The sequence below is a fragment of the Sapajus apella genome, unplaced genomic scaffold (genome assembly GCF_009761245.1).
Source record: "Sapajus apella isolate SASKATOON/1434 unplaced genomic scaffold, GSC_monkey_1.0 scaffold3, whole genome shotgun sequence".
Taxonomy (NCBI): Eukaryota; Metazoa; Chordata; class Mammalia; order Primates; family Cebidae; genus Sapajus; species Sapajus apella.
Genome location: NW_022436943.1, coordinates 3,455,822 through 3,480,006, shown reverse-complemented (window position 1 = coordinate 3,480,006; position 24,185 = coordinate 3,455,822). Strand labels below are relative to the sequence as shown.

The following is a 24,185-nucleotide window of genomic DNA, read 5'->3' as shown; positions in this document are numbered from 1 at the left end:
ATATACTAACGTTTTGCAAATTTGAACCATAGGTTATGTGTGTAATATTGTTCTCTCAGTTATTAAGAGTTTGAAATTGGAGTTAAGCTGTGTCTAAAGCTGTGGTTTATATGTATGTTTAGCTTGTGTAGTTCATATGTGCATAACATTTGGCAGGGGAAAAAGTTTGCAGTTTCAAACTGTCAAGAAATTGGTCTATGTTGAATTTCTTCTAAGAACATTTCACAACTAAACCAAACGTACCAAAACTAGGTCTTGTCCATTAAATGAGATAATGCATGTAATATATCTAGGAAGTACTTGGAAATTATTATCGTTAGACCATCTTATAGTCTAACCTATCAGCTGCAGTGATGCTTCTTCTGAATTTCCTAATTTCTTGCCTTTTATCTTTTTTTTTATTAATTATACTATAAGTTCTGGCATACATATGCAGAACGTGCAGGGTTGTTACATGGGTATACATGTGCCATGGTGGTTTGTTGCACCCATCAACCTGTCATCTAGGTTTTAAATACCTAATGCATACCCCGCATGCATTAGGTATTTGTCCTAATGCTGTCTTGCCTTTTATCTTTTTTATGATGAGGATAATATACAGGCGTGCTGGGCTCACGCCTGTAATCCCAGCACTTTGGGAGGCCAAGGCGGGTGGATCACAAGATCAAGAGATAGAGACCATCCTGGCCAACATGGTGAAACCCTGTCTCTACTAAAAATTCTAAGAACATTTCACAACTAAAGCAGACTTACCAAAACTAGGTCTTGTCCATTAAATGAGATAGTACATGTAATGTATCTAGGAAGTACTTGGAAATTATTATTGTTAGACTGTCTTATAGTCTAACCTATCAGCTACTATGATGCTACTTCTGAATTTCCTAATTTCTTGCCTTTTATCTTTTTTGTTTTTCAGTTTTTAGAATTATATGTTATCTACTAAGACTGTGTGTGTGTATATATATATATATGTACACACACACCATCCCTCCTATATGCTCAGTATAACTTTTAGCTAATAAAATTGAGATTCTGGCCAGGCACGGTGGCTCACACAGGTAATCTCAGCACTTTAGGAGGCCAAGGCAGGTGGATTGCTTGAGCTCAGGAGTTTGAGACTAACTGGGCAACATGGCAAAACCCTGTCTCTACAAACAATTAGCTGGGCATGGTGATGTGCGCCTATAGTCCCAGCTACTTCGGAGGCTGAGGTAGGAAGATTACTTGAGCCTGGGAGGAGGAAGTTGCAGTGAGCCAAACCGAGATCATGCACCACCGTACTCTAGCGTAGGCAATGGAGCCAGACCCTGTCGCAAAAGAAAAAAAAAAAGATTCCAGCGTTTGTCCAGGGTGAAACACATTTGGGATCTCAATGCTGGTCTCTCAGCTTGCTTTCAAAACCCGTACTCTTGAGAGTGTGAGGTATGTGTTATTGTATACCTGTCTTCCTTTACTAGGTTCTAAGCTTCTTGTGGGCAGGCACTGAGCCTTACTTATCTTTGTTTCAAGGTGTTAAGGGTTGTGCATGTCACTCTAAGTGAATATTGTGTAATTTTCTTAGAAAACAGCAATTTTTTAAAAAGAAAGAGCATTACAATGCTGCCTCTAGAACAAGCCTGGACTATTTTTTAGCCTCTGAAAGGATATATTTGCTGATTATTTTTAATCCATTAACTTCCCAAAACAATTTGCATCTGGAGCATTGGACCTGGTAGATACATGTCCAGGCCCTTTTGACCACCAGGAGTTAACATTTATCTGAGCTTGCTAATATAAAAAATGACCCAAATGCTTGAACGTGGGAATAAAGGGTATAGGCCGTCATAGCTTTGGAGAGGAAAGGATATTAGAAGGGAAGATGGGCCAGGTGTGGTGCCTTATACTTGTAATCCCAGCACTTTGGGAGGCCAAAGTAGGAAGATCGCTTGAGCCCAGAAGTTCAAGACCAGCCTCGGCAATATAGTGAGACCCCCATCTCTACCAAAAGTTTAAGAAAAAATTTAAAAAGAAGGGAAAAACTGTTTCTGGAGCAAGTATGCTTTCACATGCTCTGTCATTTGCTGTAATTCTAACAAGAAATTTGTAAGACAAAATACCTATTTTTCTCACATTTACAAATGATAAAATCAAGGATTAAGTAGAGGAAAATGCTTAAAATCACAGCGATTAAATATGGAAGCCCATGGTCTTCTCATATTCCGTTTTTGAGGGCTGGTTGGTATCCTGCCCTTCTAGTTTCTAAACCTGAGAAGTTTCTAGGTAATTTGAATCATGATCTTTACGTGTGGGGGCTAGAAATACATTTACATAACTAAATGAAAATAGGGTTCTAAGTGATCTCATTTTAGAAGTTAGTATTAAACTTTATATATGCTTACCTCTTGCAAGTTGGAGTCAGTTTTAACAAGTAAAGAGTGCTCAAATGAAGTCTGTTATTAAGCATACTTCTTATTGTGAACTTTAAAACTCCTTGAGGCAGAAACTCCTTTCACATGTCCTTGTTCCTACAGCCCTTAGCCTAATGGCTGGTACTTGAGTACTTAAACATTTATGGAATTGAGGCCAGGTGTGGTGGCTCACACCTGTAATCCCAGCACTTTGGGAGGCTGAGGCAAGCAGGTTACTTGAGGCCAGGAGTTCCAAACCAGCCTAGGCAGCATGACGGAACCCCGTCTCTATTAAAAATACAAAAATTAGCCGAGCATGATGACATGCGCCTAACGCTGAGACACAGGAACCACTTGAACCCAGGAGGTGGAGACTGCAGTAAGCCAAGGTCATGCCACTAGACCCCCGTCTCAAAAAAAAAAAAGAAAAAAGATTATGGAATTGTGCGAAATTAATAAATTGAGATTGACTAGCTTGAACAATTTTATTTTCTTGAAATCAAGAATCATGAAATAAGCTCCTTCTCTTCTGCTGTGTGCCCCCCTCTTCCATTCTGTTTTCCCTGATATTTATAGATATCTTCATTCTGGTTTACTACCACCCCTGCCAGTGCATATACACAAACTGTTCTTTCCTGCATGCATTTTAAACAAAGAAAGATCCAGGTGTTGGGGGGGAGGGTATGGAAGAAAATTATAATAATAAGGTAAACATGGTGATGTCTACAAGGAGTTTATCCATCTAAATAAAATTATTATATCATTTTTCTGTTACTAGTTGATTTTTATCAAATTTGAAAGTCATCTTTGGTCTAACTTAAAATACATATTGTAAGCTATATATGAAATTAACTTTGATTGGCCCTGGTGAGGAAGACCTTAAAGTTCTCGAAGGAATTTTAAACTGGGGTGCAATGAGAGGCCCATGTACTTGCTAATCTGTAGAAATCCACTATATATATTAAAGTTCCATGACCAAAGAAAAATACTTTTTTTCCCTTTTTTTTGAGACAGGGTCTCACTTTGTTGCCCAGGCTACAGTGCGGTGGTGTAATCACAGCTCACTGCAGCCTTGACGTTCGAGGCTGAAGTGATCCTACCATCTCAGTCCCCTGAGTAGCTGGGACTATAGAGGCGTGCCACCACACACAGCTAATTTTTTAAATTATTTTTTGTAGAGACAGGGCCTCTCTGTGTTACCCAGGCCGGCCTTGAACTTCTGAGCTCTTGTTGATCCTCTTGCCTTGACTTCCCAAAGTGCTGAAATTACAGCCATGAGCCACTGTGCCTGACCAACAATACTTTTATATAAAATCCATATTGATAATAATAAGGGTAGACACATTAGATTTGAAGTTTTGGCTTGTTAGTTACTTTTCATGTAAGCATATCTATATAATATGCTCCCATTTAGGGATTTGCTAATTTAAATCTGATTAGCGATTTTCCAGGGCAAGGCCTTCTTGACTAGCTATTGGCGGAATTAGAAGGACACATTGGTTCTGCCGTATAAAGGAGAGCCACCTTAGTGCATTCCTTTTTCTTGCAACCCAAAAATTATATTGACTTTACTTTTGGGATAGGAGGCTTATTGTTTCATGGTATCAGGCATGTGTGGGAAGTTGCCGATTACTTCTGGAATCCCAGTAGTGATGAGAGCTATATAAATCCCAGGAGTTTAATGGAAAATTGGGAGATCTACACAGGTCAGAGAGAACAGCTGCTGTTAGAGCTATTACATAGTTTGATGTTGCAAAGAAGGATCTAAAATTGGCACTATAGATAGGAGCATGTGCGCACCTTTGACTTGCTGATCATTTCAGAGCCTCTGAAAGTAGAAACCGAGTGTTCCTGAATCTATGGGAATGCAGTTGGTCACTGATGAAGGACTTCAGACTTTGTATTGTTTAAAGATTAGAATGTTTCATGTTTCATTTGGGAGGCTACATCAATATCTTTTGCAATTGGTCTCAAATAAAAGGCATTGAACTTGGTGAGTTTTTAAGACAGTTTTTGATCACGATTTCTAATTTTCTTAGTATTTAGTAAATGAATCCAAGTGACTCAGTGTCATTTAAATGAGTAAAATAAGGTGGTACAGGGTGGTGTATAAGTGATTATGATGGAGAGTTTCCTGAAGGGAATTACCTAGATGTAGGATCCAAAAGGGGATTAATTAAATGAAGTTTAGCAGATCTAAGTTCTGTGTGTTGCCAGTTGAAGAGATGGGAGATTGTGGAATTGAAGCTGCAAGATCATTCCGTTGGTGTAAGCCTTACGTAGAAAGGCATGGCCACAGGAAAATCAGAAAAGGTAAGTTTGGCCAGAGAAGATGGTGATATGAACTAAAAGTAGCATATGAGAAGTAAGATGATATTAGAAAGTAAAATTAAATGAAGCTTTGTAGTCCTAATGTAGATATGGCCCCAAGTTCACATTCCATTCTGAGGTTTCTTACCTTTACTCACATACTACCTCCCTCTTCCTTCCCTTGCCCATTATGCGTAAATACATAGAAGAGAGATTAGAAGAGGCAACATTAGAAGTGGCGAGACGGCACAGAAGAAAAAAAAACACATCAAGAGTAAGGAAACCTGGTTTTAGCATCAGCTGTCTGACTTTAACACGTTGCTTAAGACCCAGCAGATTAAATTTGGATTAATTAGGAATTTAACCAGCTAAATAAACAGCTTTTGTTTTGATTTTCTGCCACAAATCTTTGTAAAGCCTACAAACTGGATTTGAGAATATAAATGGTCTCTTTTTCCAATTTTGTATCCCTGATCATTGTTAACAAATGCATGTTGTCACATTATAGAAACTTAGAACATTTTGTGTTGTTTTCTTGAGTATAGCTCTGCTGTAATGAGTAGGTAGCTGGTAAAAGTGTGTTCTACAAGAACTGAAAATAAAGCTATTGAAACTAGTGTATTGATTTACTAACATATTGAATTTGAGGGGAATGCACAAGTGAAAAAATGTTGTAGGATCCAGAAAGAGGGTTAGAGTACAGATACCTAGGTCCCATTCTACAGACTTCTCAGTCTGGTGATAGAGCTCAGAAATTATTATTTAAAAAGTAAAAGAGGCTGGGTGCAGTGGCTCACACCTGTAATTCCAGAACTTTGGGAGGCTGAGATGGGTGGATCACCTGAGGTCAGGAGTTGAAGACCAGCCTGACCAACATGGTAAAACCCCGTCTCTACTAAAAATACAAAAATTAGCCAGGCGTGGTGGCACACACCTGTAATCCCAGGTACTCGGGAGTCTGAGGCAGGAGAATTGCTTGAACCTGGAAGGCAGAGGTTGTGATGAGCCAAGATTGCCCCATTGCACTCTAGCCTAGGCAACAAGAGTGAAACTCCATCTCAAAAAAAAAAAAAAAAAAAAAAAAGTATGATTCTGGCTAAAAGCCAGATTTGGGAATCACAGACTTGAGTCTACTCATGGCACCTCTAACTACTGTCTGTCATCTTATTTTAGAAATGTTAGGAAAGCTTCTGTAGCCTTTTTTAGGCTGTGGCAATGGGTTGGAAAGCTTCTTATTCCCAGAACAGCAGAGCCATGAAATTACAGAATTAGAGATTCCATTAGAGATTGCCCAACATTCGTTTGTTTATGTATCATCTATGGCTGCTTTTATGCTTCAGTGGAGGAACTATGTAGTTGCAACAAAGACATATGGCCCAATAAAAATAAAAGAACAAAGACATATGGCCCATAAAACCTAAAATAGTTTGTTTTGTTTTGTTTTTGCTGAGGACTGTTGATGGCAATCAATAAAATATTTTTTTTAATTTTATTTTGCCATACAGCCTGACTATGTTTGTAGATAAAATATTTTCCATCTGGCTCTTTACAGAAAGTGTGCTGACTTTTGAGTAGATCATACCTGTCACTTTATAGATGTAGAAATAAGTCTCAGAGACAATGAGTGGAATGTTCCCAGATTACACAGTTAATTGGTGGTCAAATTGTAAATACAGTTTCATTCTCCTTTTAACTGCCTCCACTCCATTATTTTTCTTAGAGGGACTAATACCTGAGTGAGATAAGAAAATTTGTGGTACAGAATTTTATGAGTTCATTGTATAATCTATCAACTCTTACATAACGTTGGTTTACAAAAACCTTTTTAATTTAGGTACAGAGGTAGGATTTGATTGTAGTATATATGGTTTCCTAAGTATAAATCTTTGCCTTGATCTGCCACGCAGTTTGATAATTTGATACTTTTTGTTGCCTGTGCAGCCAAATGGGCGGACTGTTGAAGTGGCTGAGGGTGAAACTGTTCGAACACCTTTAAGTGTAACAGCAAAGCAGCCACCAGAGATTGACAAGAAAAATGAAAAGGTAAGTTTGGGAGCGTATGAAATTGTATCCAAGGCTCTTAATAGAGAGAATGACATGTAAGGATGATGCTTTTCTGTTTCATAAGATTGTATGTATACCCCTCATTTAAAGAAAACTCTGAAAATCTGAATTAGCCATAGTGGATTGGTGGTAAAAGTTTAACTGAGTTGTTTTTGTTTTTTTAAAGGAAGGTTGTATCACCAAATATTTTAAACATTGCTGTGGCAATATTGAATATTATGCCAAAAACAATTCATTCACAACTTGAACATCTTTTGTGTAAGTTTCCAGATATATAACATATGTACCTTTTATTCAAAAATAGAACTGTAGAATTGTGTTACCTTTGTTAATAGGGCACATCTAGCATGAAAACCTTGGCAAAATTGTTCAGTGGTGTTTAGTGTTGAAATAGATTTCTGTTGTGTTGAAGATATAATTGGTAAAAGTCTACTTACTATACATAGGTTAATTAAAATTGTCTACTTACTAGACATAGATTAACTTCATTTAACAAAAGAAAATGTGGGCTGGGTGCTATGGCTCAAGCCTGTAATCCTAGAACTTTGGTAGGCCAAAGTAGGCAGATTGCTTGAGCCCACGAGTTCGAGACCAGCCTGGGCAACATGGAGAAACCTTGTCTCTACAAAAAATACAAATATTAGCCAGGCTTGGTGGTATGTACCTGTAGTCCTAGCTACTCAGGGGGCTGAGGTGGGAAGGATTGGTTTCACTGAGCCAAGATTGTGCTAATCCACTTCAGCCTGGACAACCAAGACCCTGTCTCAAAAAAAAAAAAAAAAAAAAATGCAGATGTGCACTTTCATTTGGATATGCCCTTTTCCAAGTAAGACAGTCTATAATAACACATAAATGGTACATTCCTGGGATTTTATTAATTTTCCAGTTGCTTGGTGTTAGAACGGACTCATTTTTACTTGACTTAATCTAGCTTAGAAATAGGCAAAATAAGAAATTCTTAACAGTGGTTCCTTCAACTGTGAGAAAACACTTTATTCAGTTCCCTTTTGTTCATTGAATTACTCTCCGTTTCCCTCTTTTTTTTTTTTTTTTTAAATGTAGAGACAGATGTCATTATGTTGCCCAGGCTAGTCTTGAACTTCTGAGCACAAGTGATCCTCTCTTGCCTCAGCTTCCCAAAGTGCTGGGGTTACATGCATCAGACACCACGTCCAGTGCCGCCCCCACCCCTTTTTTTAAAATCCTGTTTATGTATGGCCCCTTTTCAAGGGAAAAACAAAAAACCAAAAAACACTGATAGGTAAGTAGTTTCTAGGAACCACAATGCAGCAGCTCTAGCTTCTTGGAATAGTGGTATGAAATGGTTGCTTCTGGCTGGGTACGGTGGCCCATGCCTGTAATCCCACCACTTTGGCAGGCTGAGCTGGATGGATTGAAGTCAGAAGTTCGAGACCAGCCTGGCCAACATGGTGAAACCCCATCTTTACTAAAAATACGAAATTAGTTGGGCATGGTGGTACGCACCCGTAATCCCAGCTACTTGGGAGGCTGAGGCACGAGAATCACTTGAACCTGGAAGGCCAAGGTTGCAGTGAGCCAAGATTGTGCCACTGCACTCCATCCTGGGTGACAGAGCAAGACCCCATCTCAAAATAAAAATAATAGTTATAATAATAATAAAGGCTCTTTGACATCCTTAATACATTTTAAGAAGCTAAAAGAGTATCCTGTAACCCAGAGGTTTGAGAATTGTTTTGGGAGAGATCAAAGTCTAGAAAGTCAAAAACAAAATAATTTTGAGGCAACATACATTTAAACAAGTATAAGCTAGAACAACTCTTAGCAAAATAGAATATCTGCATGCCCAGAGAGTTTATATACATGTGTATTTTCCTTCCATAATACACCTTAGAAAGTATGGTTTAAAACCATAGGTTGGGAAACCATGGCCAAATCTAGTGCTCTGCCTGTTAAAGTTTTATGGAAACACAACCACACTTATTTATCAGTGGCTGCTTTTTACTATAGCGGTGGAGTTGGATAGTTGCAACAGAGAGGGCTTATGATCTGCAAAGCCTATATTTACTATCTGGCTCTTTTTTTCCCTCTTCCTGAACCTATTAAACTCCCACTGTAGCCCTTTGGGGTCTTTAAATGTTTTTTTGTTTTTTTGTTTTTTTTTTTGAGACGGAGTTTCGCTCTTGTTACCCAGGCTGGAGTGCAATGGCGCGATCTCGGCTCACCGCAACCTCCGCCTCCTGGGTTCAGGCAATTCTCCTGCCCCAGCCCCCTGAGTAGCTGGGATTACAGGCACGCGCCACCATGCCCAGCTAATTTTTTGTATTTTTAGTAGAGACGGGGTTTCACCATGTTGACCAGGATGGTCTCGATCTCTTGACCTCGTGATCCACCCGCCTCGGCCTCCCACAGTGCTGGGATTACAGGCTTGAGCCACCGCGCCCGGCCTTTAAATGTTTTATCTGAGTGCTTTGATACGTTCTCTGAGTCTTGGAATATTAACCTTTTGGGTTTTCTTGTGCCACAGAATTTATAGCCTCATGATTCCTTGGGTTCCCACCCAAGGAATTAGTTTTCAAGGTTCCCTTTAAGGTAAACAAAACCATTTTTCTATAAAAGAGAATGCCTTACCAGGAAAATCGTATGCCTATAGACTTTTCTGTCTAAACTGCAAATAGTGGAACAGAGACTAGAACTTCTGCCGCAGTCAATCATTTTTCCACTATACCTTGGTTTTACCACACAGGAAGTGGCAAGAGGGAATTGAAAAACAGTGAAACGGCAAGTTTGGTTTTAAACATACTTAGATTTAGGCAAAGATGATATCTCATACTGGAAATAATTTATTAGTTTGTTGGGAACGCGACAACCATATGTGGGGAAAAGTTCAAAGCTAGATAAAAGGAGTTTTCAAGAGAGGTTTCTTCTAAATGTCTTAAGATTTTGAGTTGATAGCTATGCTGCTTGTGCCGTATACCATGTCTTATAAGCCCACACCACGCATATTTAAATAATTTAGTGACTTAGATGATAGATCATGAATACAAATATAGTAGTTCAGAGGTTTTATTTGAGTGGAGGATGGAATAAGAGGTAGACACAGATGGAATGTAATGCAGTCTAATTTTAAGTTCTGTCATTGGTTACTCATATTAACTGAATACCTTCTATGTGCAAGGTACTGCTATAGGCATTAGTAATACAATAATTGATAAAACAAGAGCCCCTAGTCTCTTGGAACTTCGTCGGGAAAACAGCTAAAAATAGAAGCATATTCTCTACTGTCTGTTGGCAAGTACTATGAAAGAAAACAGGCCAGGCATGGTAGCTCACATCTGTAATCCCAGCACTTCAGGAGGCCAAGAAGGGAGGATCTCTTGAGGCCAGGAGCTCAAGACAAGCCTGAGTCACATAGTGAGACCTCACCTGTATGAAAAAAAAAGTTTAAATTTAGGCTGGGCATGGTGGCTCATACCTGTAATCCCAGCAGGTGGATCAACCTGAGGTCAGGAGTTTGAGACCAGCCTGACCAACATGATGAAACCCCTTCTCTACTGAAAATACAAAAAATTGCTGAGCCTGGTAGCAGGCACCTGTAATCTCAGCTACTCAGGAAGCCAATGTAGAAGAATCGTTTGAACCCAGGAGGCGGAGGTTGCAGTGAGCTGAGATCATGCCATTGCACTCCAGCCTGGGCAAGAAGAGTGAAACTCCATCTCAAAAAAATAAAAAAAATTGGCCAGGTGCGGTGGCTAACACCTGTAATGCCAGCAGTTCGGGAGGCCAAGGCAGGCAGATGGTTTGAGCTCAGGAGTTTGAGACCAGCTTGGGCAACATGGCAGAACCCCATCTCTACAAAAAATATAAAAATTAGCCAGGCATGGTGGTACATACCTGTATTCCCAGATACTTGGGAGGCTAAGGTGTGAGCATCACTTGAGCCCAAGAGGCAGAGGTTGCAGTGAACCAAGATCATACCACTGCACTCCAGCCTGGGCGGCAGAGCAAAGCCCTATCTCAAAAATCAATCAATAAATAAAATTTAAAAAATTAACCGGGCATGGTGGCATGCACCTGTAGTCCCAGCTACTCAGGAGGCTGAGGTGGGAGGATCCCTTGAACCCCAGAATTTGAGACTGTGGCAAGATGTAATCCAGCCACTGCACTCCAGCCTGAATGACAGAGACCCTGTCTCTGAAAAGAACAAAAATGAAAAAATAATTAAACAGGGTAAGGAGATAGAGATAAAGTGCAGTTTGTGGGCACTTCCCTGTACCTGCAATTCTACTCCTACTTCTTCCATTTAGGAAAATAACAATAGTACCAAGTGGAATAACTTTGAATCTCCTTTAAGTTAAACCCCACCAAAAAGGGGGAAATCAATTCCAGAACTTTCTACTTTTAAGGAGATTTGTGACAGTTTTCACACTGTCATCCTGACATTGTATCACAAGGTTACTAAGATATAGAGGACTGCTGGTTTAGGCAAAATAGAGAAATAAAACTTGTATATATATTTGGGACAAGTGAGAAAAATAAGTAGTGCCAAAATGTGAAGCAGTGTAAAATAGGAACTTGCCATATTTGGGCAGAAAGTGGATGAAATTGACTCTAAGCAATTTTAATTTCATCAAGTACATTTAAAAACATTGTTACAATTACAGAAATGAAACAATGTTGACACATGGAAGTAGAAAAAACAAAAATCTCAGAAAATCGGACACTTTTTTCCATGAGTTAGTTAAAAACCTTATAAGTAGTCTGCAGACCAAAGCATCCTAGCAAGAAACTACTCAGCATTTGTGTGTGCATGTGTGTGTGTGCGTGCGTGTGTGTGCGCATGTGCGAGAGAGAGAGATGGGGTCTTGCTCTGTCACCCAGGCTGACTGTACAGTGAAGTATGACTGAAGTTCACTGCAACCTTGATTTCTCGGCTCAACGGATTGTCCCACCTGTTTCCCAAGTAGCTGGGACTACAGGCATGCACCACCACACCTGACTAATTTTTTTATTTTTTGTAGAGATGGGGTCTTACCATGTTGCCCAGGCTGGTCTTGAATACCTGGGCTCAAGTGATCCACCTGCCTCGGCCTCCCAAATTGTTGAGATTACAGGTGTGAGCTGTTGTGCCCAGCCAGCATTCCTTTTTTATTCATGCTCTAGTTCCTTTATCACTTCTTGTATTACCACCAAAGTCTTTAGATGTTTATAGGGCTATAAATATTAAAGATATCAATTTACCAAATCTTTAAGGACCAGTACTTCCAGAATAGAGAATTGATAAATTGAGTAAGAATTATATTTAGGGCCGGGTACAGTGACTCACGCCTGTAATCTCAACACTTTGGGAGGCTGAGGCGGGTGGATCACCTGAGGTCAGGATTTGAGACCAACCTGGCCAACATGGCGAAACCCAGTCTCTACTAAAAATGCAAAAATTAGCCAGGTGTGGTGGCATGCACCTGTAGTTCCAGGTACTCAGGAGGCTGAGGCACAAGAATCGCTTGAACCCAGGAGGTGGGGGTCATAGTGTGCTGAGATCGTCCTCCTGGACTCCAGCCTGGGTGACAGAACAAGAGTCTGTCTCAAAAAAAGAAAAGAATTACATTCAGGCCCAGTCACAGTGGCTCATGCCTGTAATCCCAGCACTTTGGGAGGCTGAGGTGAGCAAATCACTTGAGCTCAGGAATTTGAGAGCAGCCTGGGCAATGTGGCAAAACCCTCTCTCTTCAAAAAATAGAAAAATTAGCCCAGTGTGGTAGCGTATGCCTGCAGTCCCAGCTCCTTGGGAGGCTGAGGTGGGAGGATGGCTTAAGCCCAGGAGGTAGCGGTTGCAGTGAGCCAAGAGCATGCCACTTGCACTCCAGCCTGGGTAACACAGCCTTGTCTCCAAAAAAAAGAGTTACATTCAGAACCTGGCTATTTACCTTGTATAAATGCTAATTGGAAAAAAGGTTATTATTTTTATTCTTTTTTTTTTTTTTTTTTTTTTTGAGATAAGGTCTCACTCTGTTACCCAGGCTGAGTGCAGTGGTACAGTCATGGCTCACAGCAACCTTGATCTCCTGGGCTCAGGTGATCCTCCCACTTCAGCCACCCAAGTAGCTAGGACTACAGGCATGTACCACAATACCTGGTTAATTTTTGTATTTTTTGTAAAGACATGATCTCACTGTATTGCCCAGGCTGTTCTCAAACTCCTGGATACAAGTGCTCCTCCCACCTCTGTCTCCCAAAGTGCTGGGATTACTGGCTTGAGCCACCACACCTGGCCTCAGAAAGTGTTTTGTTTTTATTAATTTATTTTTACCTTTATGGTTAGTCTCTGGAATGCACAAAGTATTTTAGTGATAAGGATAGTGCCACTTAAAATTTGTACAGTATCCCAATTGTGATGTTTTGATACTATACAGATAATAGATTATACTCCTTAAATTGATCTTTTTGGCATGAATTGTACACTACTCTGCCTTTCTTTGTACTTTGCAGTTCCCTGTCAAAATCTGCTAAGAGGGCTGTTAGCCATTTGAATAGATGTACTTTTGCTGCCAACTTGTGCTTTTTAGCACTCTAGTAACTGATAACATTTATTGTTTGGGGATTGTCTAATATTAGAAATATTCGACTGGGTGTGGTCGCTCATGCCTGTAAAGCCAGCACTTTGAGCCCAGGAGTTTGAGACCAGCCTGGGCAACATAGTGAAACCTTGTCTCTACAAAATATACAGAAATTAGCCAGGCATGATGGCGCATGCCTATAGTCCCAGCTATGTGGAAAGCTGAAGTGGGAGGCTCACTTGAGCCCAGGAGGTCCAGACTGCAGTGAACCATGATAATGCCACTGCACTCCAGCCTGGGCAACAGCAAAAGCCTATTTTAAAAAAAAAAAAAAAAAAAAAAAAAGTAAGAAAAAGAAAGTAGACATTATTATTTCTGGTAGGAACTCTGTCAGCCACATCACCATGAAGTTATGATGATTTAATCAGATGTTGATGAATTAATCAGATGTTACGTAAGTGTGTCCAAAATAGTGAAATCATCAAGAACGGGTTTTGAAATAAAAATATATTTCTACTTTTGGTATTTAAAATAAAAACTTTGCCTAATTATACTGTGCCTTGAAATTTTAGCTAATGATATTCTGAAACTATCCTAATTTAGCAAGATATCTAAGCATTCAGACTGTAAAAACTGGCCTGTATAGTTAAGAGATGTTTATTTATGCATTATTTTGTATAACAAAATTTTACTGAATTACAAATGACTGGAATTCATTTCTTGGGGAGGTTTCTTGTTTAAATAGAGAAAGAAGTACTATGGGAAAACACTCTTTCTGCCATGGTAATTAGCAAAAAACAATATTACAACCAACCAAAATGCATTCATTCGTTAGCACATACTGTTTGATGCAGCATAAAAACATTGCTAATGATATTAAATAAATTAGTACCAGAGCAAATTACACAATCTAGGAGGGATAATGTATATATGTTTCTAACATTAAAGCTTGGGGGAACTTGCTAGATTCTGTTTCAGTAATAAAACACATGAAGAACTACTTTTGTGAGCAACTAAGGAGATACCTGCAAAGATATATTCTCAACAGTAAATCACTTATTTAACTTTTTAAAATTTTTGTGGGCAACATGGTGAAACCTCCCTCCCTCCCTTCCTTCATTTTTTCTCTTCTTTCCTTTCTTTCTCTTTCGTTTTTTTCTTTCCTTCTTTCCTGTCTTTATTTCTTTGAGACAGGTTTTTGCTCAGTTGCCAGGCTAGAGTACACTGGTGCAGTCATGTCTCACTGCAGCCTGGACCTTCTGGGCTCAGGAGATCCTTCCTCCTCGGCCTCCTGAGTAGCTCCACCACACCATTTTTTTCTTTTTCTTACTTTTTTTGGAGAGACAGAATTGCTTATTTGCCCAGCTTGGTATCAAGCTCCTGGCCTCAAGCAGTCCTCCCACCTCAGCCTCCCAAAATATTGGAAATACAGGCATGAGCCACCTTGACTGGCCTATTTTTCTTTTGCTAAAAATAACAAGTTCCAAATCTGTTGATCTTTTTTATGAGGACAAATAATTGTCTGCTTAGCAAATACTTCTACGAAGAATTTATACTGAATCTGCCCCTTCAAGGTTAAGGAAAGCTTATTTAACAAGGTGTCAGAAAACAGCCAATTTGTCTACAGTCATACCACCCTGAACGCGCCCAATCTTGTCTGATCTCGGAAGCTAAGCAGGGTTGGGCCTGGTTCGTACTTGGATGGGAGAAAATAGCCAATTTTTGAAACTTATGCAATGAAGAATATATTCTGACAAATTTACATCATTGCATGATTTTGTTATTAAAGATCATTTGTCTGTTACATGTGAAAATCCTCCAATCTGCCCAGCTTGGGAGCAGTTTTCTAACAGAAAAATACCCTAACGGCCCAGATTCTAGAGCACAAGTACATAGGATCCAATTCCAGTTCTGACACTTGAGTAATGATGTGATTTTGGGGTTGGTTAGTAATCACTTGTGCCTCCCTTTTCTCATCTACAAGATAGAGAGAATAGCATTTACCTAGGGTTACTTTGAGAATTTAAATGGATTAATTAGAACTGTGTAAGTGATAACTATAAAACAGATGTAAAATTTTGTCTTTTTAGTGAATTCATTTGTTTAAAAAAAAATTACCCATGGTAATAAAAAGAACAAAATGATGACAATAATAAAGTAGAAAAGTACCAAAAAATGTAAAACTTTCTGATTCAAATAGAAACAATGTATTGATATTATTAAGATTAAAATTTACTGGTTGAATTTCCACAAAATCTTTTGCATACTTGGAGAATGAGATTGAAAAATGAGTGTCATCTTTTAGTAGACATAGCCAGTCATGTATGTCTTCTATTTTGTTCTTCATATCTTGTCAGATATAACAATAATTAATACCACATATTAAAGTGAATGGGTTTAGAAGATACTCAAAAGAATGAAGCATATTCATTCATATTGCTCTCACTAAAAATAGTTACATTTTACAAATGAATGCACTATCAGTGTAGTAGAATGTGTATAAAATTTATAAACAAACATTTTGGGATATATGCTCAATTTTTTCCCATAGAAGTACAAAAAACAAGTATTTAACCCACTGTTATAAGAGTGATAACAGACTCCTTTATCTGGCATATTTACTCAGTTATTTAAGTGAGTTACCATATATTCCATATATTGATTAGCAACTGGATATTGGCACTGCTTATTTGCATATTTTGAGTGACTCCTAATAAAACCTTAGAATTTTTGGAACTTGCTCATCATAATTTCCTAAGGAATTATCAATCTGCCTTATGTAGTATATATTCTTTAACAGTTTTAGAAAGCTGTGATGGTGGATCTGATGATTATTTATCAAAGCATTTTCATCATCTAGTTGTTTTGTTTGTTTGAGACAAGGTCTTGCTCCGTCACCCAGGCTGGAGTGCAGCGGTGCAGTCTTGGCTTACTGCAACGTCAACCTCCTGGGCTCAAGTGATCCTCCCACCGCAGTAGCTAGGACTACAGGCATGTGCCACCATGCCCTGCTAATTTTTTATTTTTTGTAGAGACAGACATTTTTTGCCATGTTGCCCAGGCTGGTCTCAAACTCCTGGCCTTAAGTGGTTGGCCCACCTCTGCCCCCCAAAGTGCTGGGATTACGAGTGCATACCACCGAACCCGGCTCATCATCTAGATTTAAAAGAATGGAGCCATTTGCTGTTCCAGATGCAAACACTGTTTGTAGTCTCAGTGGATATGTATTCATTGTTATTTAACTCATTCCTCTTTTAGGAGTGTTATGGTGTATGTATGTGTGCATGCATATACATGTGCTTGCATGCATACACATATACTTGACATATAACAAATATTTTTTATCCACTTTTTTTTTTTTTTCATAATCTTTTTTTTTTTTTTTTTGAGACGGAGTTTCGCTCTTGTTACCCAGGCTGGAGTGCAATGGCGCGATCTCGGCTCACTGCAACCTCCGCCTCCTGGGTTCAGGCAATTCTCCTGCCTCAGCCTCTTGAGCAGCTGGGACTACAGGCACGCGCCACCATGCCCAGCTAATTTTTTGTATTTTTAGTAGAGACGGGGTTTCACCATGTTGACCAGGATGGTCTCGATCTCTTGACCTCGTGATCCACCCGCCTCGGCCTCCCAAAGTGCTGGGATTACAGGCTTGAGCCACCGCGCCCGGCACAGATTTTTTTTCTAATGGGACTATGTTATAGCCTTTTTTTGGTAATATCTGTGTTATGTATGAGATGGAAAGAAGACATAATGTGAATTTTTACTGAAAGCCTAATAGGAAGATTTACGTACAGATTTTTTTAGATTGCTTCTGATACGTTGAGTGATGTTTTTTATGAATAACTTTGAAGGTTTTGGGTTAAAGCTTGTTTGTGTCATGAGTCCCTGCTAACTTCAAGTGCTAGACAAGCTTCCTCAAGGGCATATTTCTATCAGTGCCGATCATGAAGCATTCAAATAAAGAGAATAGAGATTCTGTTAAGAATATAATGAAATATCTCTTACTCTCTTCCTTTTAAGAAGTTCATATTACTATTAGAAAACTGGGAACACTTGAACACATGGAAAGGTATAGCCATACTGGAAATGTTCCAAGGAAGTTTGTAACAAATGGCCAAATCTGTGTCAGTTTTAAAAGTTTTGAGATGCAAGATTATATGTATTTAGGGGAAAGGAAAAGGGGGACAGTGGTAGAGATAAAGCAAATGAAGTGGAACTTGAGCTGGGTTAAAAAAAAAAAGAATACAGGCCATTTCAGGCATTCAACATCAGTAGGGGAGCAGGTGATTCAGATGCAAAGAAAATCACCCCAGCACTCTGACTGTAGCACTTCATTCTGAGAAAGAAAAAAAAAAATCCACAGTCAGTGCAGCTTGGTCAGAAACAGGAATGTTCAAAGAGATGCCAGTCTTGTAGGAACCAAATGCTCATATGTATGAATAAAGGAATACAAGGTTGAGATCAATTTGTAGAAGACATCCTATGTCATTTAAGGAAGTGAGACCTTGTAGAAGGTAGGAAACATCTCCAGTGTTTTTTGTTGTTGTTGTTATTCTTAGTAGAAATGAAAATTAATTGGATTGCTAAGATATATTGTAAGGAAACCGCTGAAGAAAGATTTTTTTTTTTTTTTTTTTGAGATGAAGTTTCACTCTTATTGCCCAGTCTGGAGTGCAATGGTGCGATCTCAGCTCACTGCAACCTTTGCCTCCCGGGTTCAAGCAATTCTTCTGCCTCAGCCTCCCCAGTAACTGGGATTACAGGCACATGCCACCACGCCTGACTAATTTTTGTATTTGTCTTACTTGCATGTCATTTTCCTATTAGATTATAGTGCAGTTGCTATCAGTAAAGACTTACATTTAGTTATGTGTACTGATTTTTATATTAATAATTTTTATATTAATTAATATAAAATATATTAATTATAAAATAATGCTGTGTGTATTATTTTATAAATCTTGGTTGTATGAAGACCATTTAAGAGAAGCCAGTTTAATAATCTACTCAGTTCCATGGTGGAGCCTAACAAATTAGGGAAAAAAAGAACTATGGTAACAAAAAAGCCAGAGCTTTATGCAACAAGCTTCCTTCAAAAGTCTTAGCTAAAGTGAAGCTGATAAGAAGTAAGATGTCTGCTTTGGTAATATGGCCAGGACAAATATCAGTATGTATTACATATTTATTTTAAAGTTTTTCATAGGATATTATTTTATTTACTCTTTTTTTTTTTGAGACAGAGTCTCACTCTGTTGCCTAGGCTGGAGTGCAGTGGCACCTTCTTGGCTCACTGTAACCTCAGCCTCCCAGGTTCAAGTGATTCTCCTGTCTCAGCTTCCTCAGTAGCTGGGATTACAAGCGCATGCCGCCATGCCTGGCTAATTTTTGTATTTTTAGTAGAGATGGGGTCTTACTATTTTGATTAGGCTGGTCTTGAACTGTTTTTTTTTTTTTTTGTTTTGTTTTAAGAGATGGGGTTTCACCATATTGGCCAGGATGGTCTCGATCTCTTGACCTTTTGATCCACCCGCCTCAGTCTCCCAAAGTGCTGGTATTACAGGCGTGAGCCACCACACCTGGTTTATTTTATTTACCCGTACCAGGATGCATGTTATTGTTAATTTTTTTAACGGCAGTAGTAAAATCAAACAATATTTAAGTCTAATCTTAGATAACCTTTTTCTGCAGATTTTTTAGTCACAAATCAAATATTTCCCTGTAAACACAATTTCTATTACATTTTCAGAGTCTCCCTTCTTTTAAAAAAAATCTTATTTATGTACACTACTTTGTAGTTAACAGACTCTTTTCACTTTTTGTTTTAACCCTTAAAATAAACTTACGTGAGGTTAGTAGAAATTTTCGTCCATATGACAGTTGGGGAAAAGGATTTAGAATGATGTAGCTCAAAGCTACATAGCTAATGTATGATTAAATTTGTATTTAGAGTTAAATGTAAGGAGACTAAATAAAAGGTTGTTTATGAGGCTAAACTGTGGATCAGAACTGAACTTCGGGCCGGGCGCGGTGGCTCACGCCTGTAATCCCAGCACTTTGGGAGGCCGAGGTGGGTGGATCACGAGGTCAAGAGATCGAGACCATCCTGGTCAACATGGTGAAACCCCGTCTCTACTAAAAATACAAAAAATTAGCTGGGCATGGTGGTGCGTGCTTGTAATCCCAGCTACTCAGGAGGCTGAGGCAGGAGAATTGCCTGAACCCAGGAGGCGGAGGTTGCAGTGAGCCGAGATCGCGCCATTGCACTCCAGCGTGGGTAACAAGAGCGAAACTCCATCTGAAAAAAAAAAAAAAAAAGAACGGAACTTTTGTCCTAGTTTCAAGTTTCACCACTTTAACCTATGCTCTTAAACAGTCTCTTTTTTGAGACAGAATCTCACTCTGCCACCCAGGCCGGAGTGCGGTGGCGCGATTTCAGCAGGCTCTGCCTCCCCGGTTCAAGCAATTATCCTCCCTCAGCCCCCTGAGTAGCTGGGACAGGCGTGTGCCACCGTACCTGGCTAATTTTTTGTATTTTTGGTAGACGGGTTTTACTACATTGGCCAGGCTGGTCTCTAACTCCTGACCTCCAGTGATCTGCCTGCCTTGGCCTCCCAAAGTGCTAGGATTACAGACATGAGCCACCTCGCCCGGCCTCTTAGACACTCTTCTTTGTTTTTTATTTTGGGGGGTTTTTTTGAGACAGGGTCTCACTCTGTTGCCCAGGCTGGAGTACAGTGACCTGATCACAGTTCACTGCAGACTTAACCCCCCAGGCTCGAGTGATCCTCCTACCTCAGCCTCCCAAGTAGCTGGAAACACAGGTGCATGTTGTCACCCCCACTGTTTTTTTTAAGAGATAGGATCTTCCCTATGTGTTGTCCTGGCTGGTCTCATAACCATGGGCTCAAGTGATCTACTTCAACCTCCCAAATTGGTGGGATTACAGATGTGAGCCACCACACTCAGCAATCTTAAACTCTCTTTATGGCTTTGGTTTCTATCTACAAAATGGGGATACCTGCTTTAGTTCCTGTGGACCTGCCCTGTTCGGTATGATAGCCACTTGCCACATGTGGATATTGAGCACTTAAAATGTAACTTGTCTGGCTGGGCGCAGTGTCTCACACCTGTAATCCCAGCACTTTGGGAGGCCAAGATGGGCGAATCACCTGAGGTCGGGAGTTCAAGACCAGCCTGACCAACATGGAGAAACCCTGTCTCTACTGAAAACACAAAATTAGCCAGACGTGGTGACGCATGCCTGTAATCCCAGCTACTCAACAGGCTGAGGCAGGAGAATCACTTGAACCTGAGAGATGGAGGTTGTAATGAGCCGAGATCTTGCCATTGCACTCCAACCTGGGCAACAAGAGCAAAACTCTGTCTCAAAAAAAAAAAAAACGTGACTAGTCCAAATTGAAATTGCTGTTAAGTGTAAAATACATGTGAGATTTTGAAGACTTAGTTTTCTTTTTCGTACTATCTTATTAAGTTGTTTTTTTATGAGTCCTATGTTGAAATGACGCATTTTAGATATATTGTGTTAAATATTAAAATTGTCACCTGTTTTAACTTAAAAATGTGTCTACTACAATTTTTTTAAATTATATATGTGGTTTGCATTATATTTCTGTTGGCCAGCACTGCTCTAGACCAAGGATAGCAAACTTTGACACCCCAAATCCAGCCAGATGCCTGTTTTTGTGAATAAAGCTTTATTGGAACATAGTCACACCCATTTGTTTATAAATTGTATATGGCTGCTTTCATGCTACATGAGCAGAGTTGTGTGGTTACTTCAAAACCCTATTGACTGCAAAACCTAATATATTTACTATTTGGTCCTTTGCAGAAAAGATTTGCTGCCTCTGCTCAACTGTAATTAACAGATGTTCAATGTGTTGTCTTTACTGAAGAGTGACTGTCATAAAGACAGAGACAGAAAGTAGAGTCATGGTTGCCAGTGAGAAGAGAGGAGTTGGGAGTAACCTCTAATCATTACAGAGTTTCTTTTTTGGGATTAAATAATAATTTTGAGGCTGGGAGTGGTGACTCAAGCCTGTAATGAGGTCAGGAGTTCAAGACCAGCCTGGCCAACATGGTGAAACCCCATCTCTACTAAAAAATTAAAAAATTAGCCAGGCGTGGTTGCGCACACCTCTAATCCCAGCTACTTAGCAGGCTGAGGTAGGAGAATTCCATGAGCCTGGGAGGCGGAAGTTGCAGTGAGCTGAGATCATGGCACTGCAATCTAGCCTGGGCAACAGAATGAGACTCTGTCTCAAAAAATAAAAATTAAAAATAATAATTTTGATAGTTGTGCAATTTCAGATATACTAAAAACCACTGACCACCTTTAAAAGGGTGAATATTATGGTATATGAATATCTCCGCATATCTTTTTTTTTTAAAGTGGATATGAGGCTGGTTTGGTACATGTAATAAGCCAGTATATTAAATATACATAATGTAATAAACCAGTATATTAAACATAACATGTTAATGATAATGAGACCATGCAAAGAAATGAACAAATGCAAATCAGTTATGAGAACAGTAAAAAAAATTAGTTTTTCTGTGTAATCTCTTGGCAAAGACAATTTTTAATCACTTTCAAGAGATCATGTCACTTGAGAATATATGCATGTTGTTTATTGGTAGGAAAAGCAATTATCTGTCATTGCTTACTCACTTGCTCAAACTCATTTACTGCCTTTAAGATAGTGTGCAGTAGTTTGGGAGGCTAAGGTGGGCAGATCACAAGGTCAGGAGTTTGAGACCAGCCTGGCCAACATGGTGAAGCCTTGTCTCTACTGAAAATACAAAAATTAGTTGGGCATAGTGGTGGGTGCTTGTAATCCCAGCTACTCAGGAGGCTGAGGCAGAGAATTGCTTGAACCTGGGAGGCGGAGGTTGCAGCGAGCTGATGTCATGCCACTGCACTCCAGCCTAGGCAACAGAGTAAGACTATTTTGGAAAAAAAAAAAAAAAAGGGTGCAGTAATAAATACATAACTGATCTCAATAAATAGCTAAATAAGTGAATACAAAGTATAAAAATACTGTTTTATAAATGTTAATTCTCTTCTGGAAGCACTTATCTAAATACAGAAATCATGGCTTTATGTTGTTTTTAGCAAGCTTTTGAAAGGATAAAATTATATTAGCAGAAGGGAGTTGGAAGATCATCTGAAAATATCCATGTGTTATATGTGTATAGATATTTTATCTGGATTGAATTATTAAACATTTATATACAAATCCTAGGTATTTTTACATTGCTTTGCAACAGACAAAAATAATACCTACTATGTACAATTGACTCATTAATTTGTTATACATCGGATATAGCATCAGTCTGTTTTGTGCAATCCAAAAACCAGTAATCACCACATCATTTTCCATCTGAATATGTTGCAATAGGTTTTAATTTTGTTGCTTTGAAAATACCATATTATAGTACCTTATTTATGATGTAACTTATGTTAGCACAGACTTTGGAGCCAGACAGACCTATTCCTAATTATGACTTAGTTTGCTAACAATGTGATGTGGTACAACCTAGTTAATATTTTACATCTCTAAGTTTTTATTTTCTCATCTCTAAAATGAGGCTAATACCTTCTCCAGCAAGCTTCTTTAAAGAAATAAATAAGAAAACGAGTACAGAATACTTAGCACATAGTAACCACTCACTCAATGGTAACCTCATATGATTATTATTGCCACTTAATATGTTAAGTGTTGTAAATCAAACATTAAATTTTTTTAGTCGTCAGCATCATACATTTCATTATGTATTTTACTGACTCCTACTTATTCAAAAACTTAATGAAATATTAAGTAACATTCTATTTTACTTTCAGTCAAAGAAAAATAAGAAGAAATCAAAGTCAGATGCTAAAGCAGTGCAAAACAGTTCACGCCATGATGGAAAGGAAGTTGATGAAGGTACTTGAGCAAGGGAAAGGACTATAGAAAAAATTTTAACCCATTTTTATCAAAATGTATTATATAAAAGCTGCATTTGTTTCACTTAATTTTGTATTTAGCTCTTCTTTTTTTTTTTTATAACTGTAGACCTTAATATATAAATCTGTGACACTGTTAGGAAACACTTTTGTTAAGGATCCATTAGTGCTTTTTCTGGAGGGAACTGCCTTGAGATTTAAAGTCAAGCTCTGTATTTCGAGCAATTGAAAAGTCATTCATCTTGTCTTTGTCTCCTGGAATTATGGTTTGTTTGTTTGTTTGTTTTTTTCCCCATGGTTCTTAAATATACCATTCCTGAAAGACTTTGTACAAAATTCTTAAGTCATTTATTATCATCACCTAATAAACCCATTTATTAGTGATTATATATAATACCCTCGTATCACTTCTACCTAGCAAGATTTAAAAAAAGATAGACAAGATGACTTATCACTTTTTCTAAACCAAAGATGACAGCTTTGATTAAAAAAAAATTGCTAGAATAAATAACAGCAGTTGCCTAAAACAACATAATGAAATTAGAACACATTCTTAGAATGAATTAATATAATCAACACTCTTGGTTTCAGCTTAATATCTAAATTTATCATGACATTTTATGTGCTCCACCCCATTTTCTCCCCCAAAACTACAATTTTTTTTGTCTTCCCCTTACTGAATAACATTTTTTTTCTGGGGCTATGTCAGGAGCCTGGGAAACTAAAATTAGTCACAGAGAGAAACGACAGCAGCGTAAACGTGATAAGGTGCTGACTGATTCTGGTTCATTGGATTCAACTATCCCTGGGATAGAAAATACCATCACAGTTACCACCGAGCAACTTACAACTGCATCATTTCCTGTTGGTTCCAAGAAGAATAAAGGTATATTAGTGGAACATAAGACACTGGTACAT

General features: G+C 38.7%; 1 protein-coding gene across 4 annotated transcripts in view; it reads left to right on the top strand.

Annotated features, from left to right (window-relative positions):
• The window catches only part of MTDH (metadherin), a 74,954-nt gene that overhangs the window by 10,680 nt on the left and 40,089 nt on the right, over positions 1 to 24,185 (top strand). For all 4 annotated transcript variants that reach the window (XM_032248518.1, XM_032248510.1, XM_032248517.1 and 1 more), the window contains exons 2-4: positions 6,639 to 6,740; positions 23,163 to 23,247; positions 23,977 to 24,153. In XM_032248518.1, the coding sequence (XP_032104409.1) occupies positions 6,639 to 6,740; positions 23,163 to 23,247; positions 23,977 to 24,153 (364 nt within the window). The remainder of the gene's footprint in view (positions 1 to 6,638; positions 6,741 to 23,162; positions 23,248 to 23,976; positions 24,154 to 24,185) is intronic.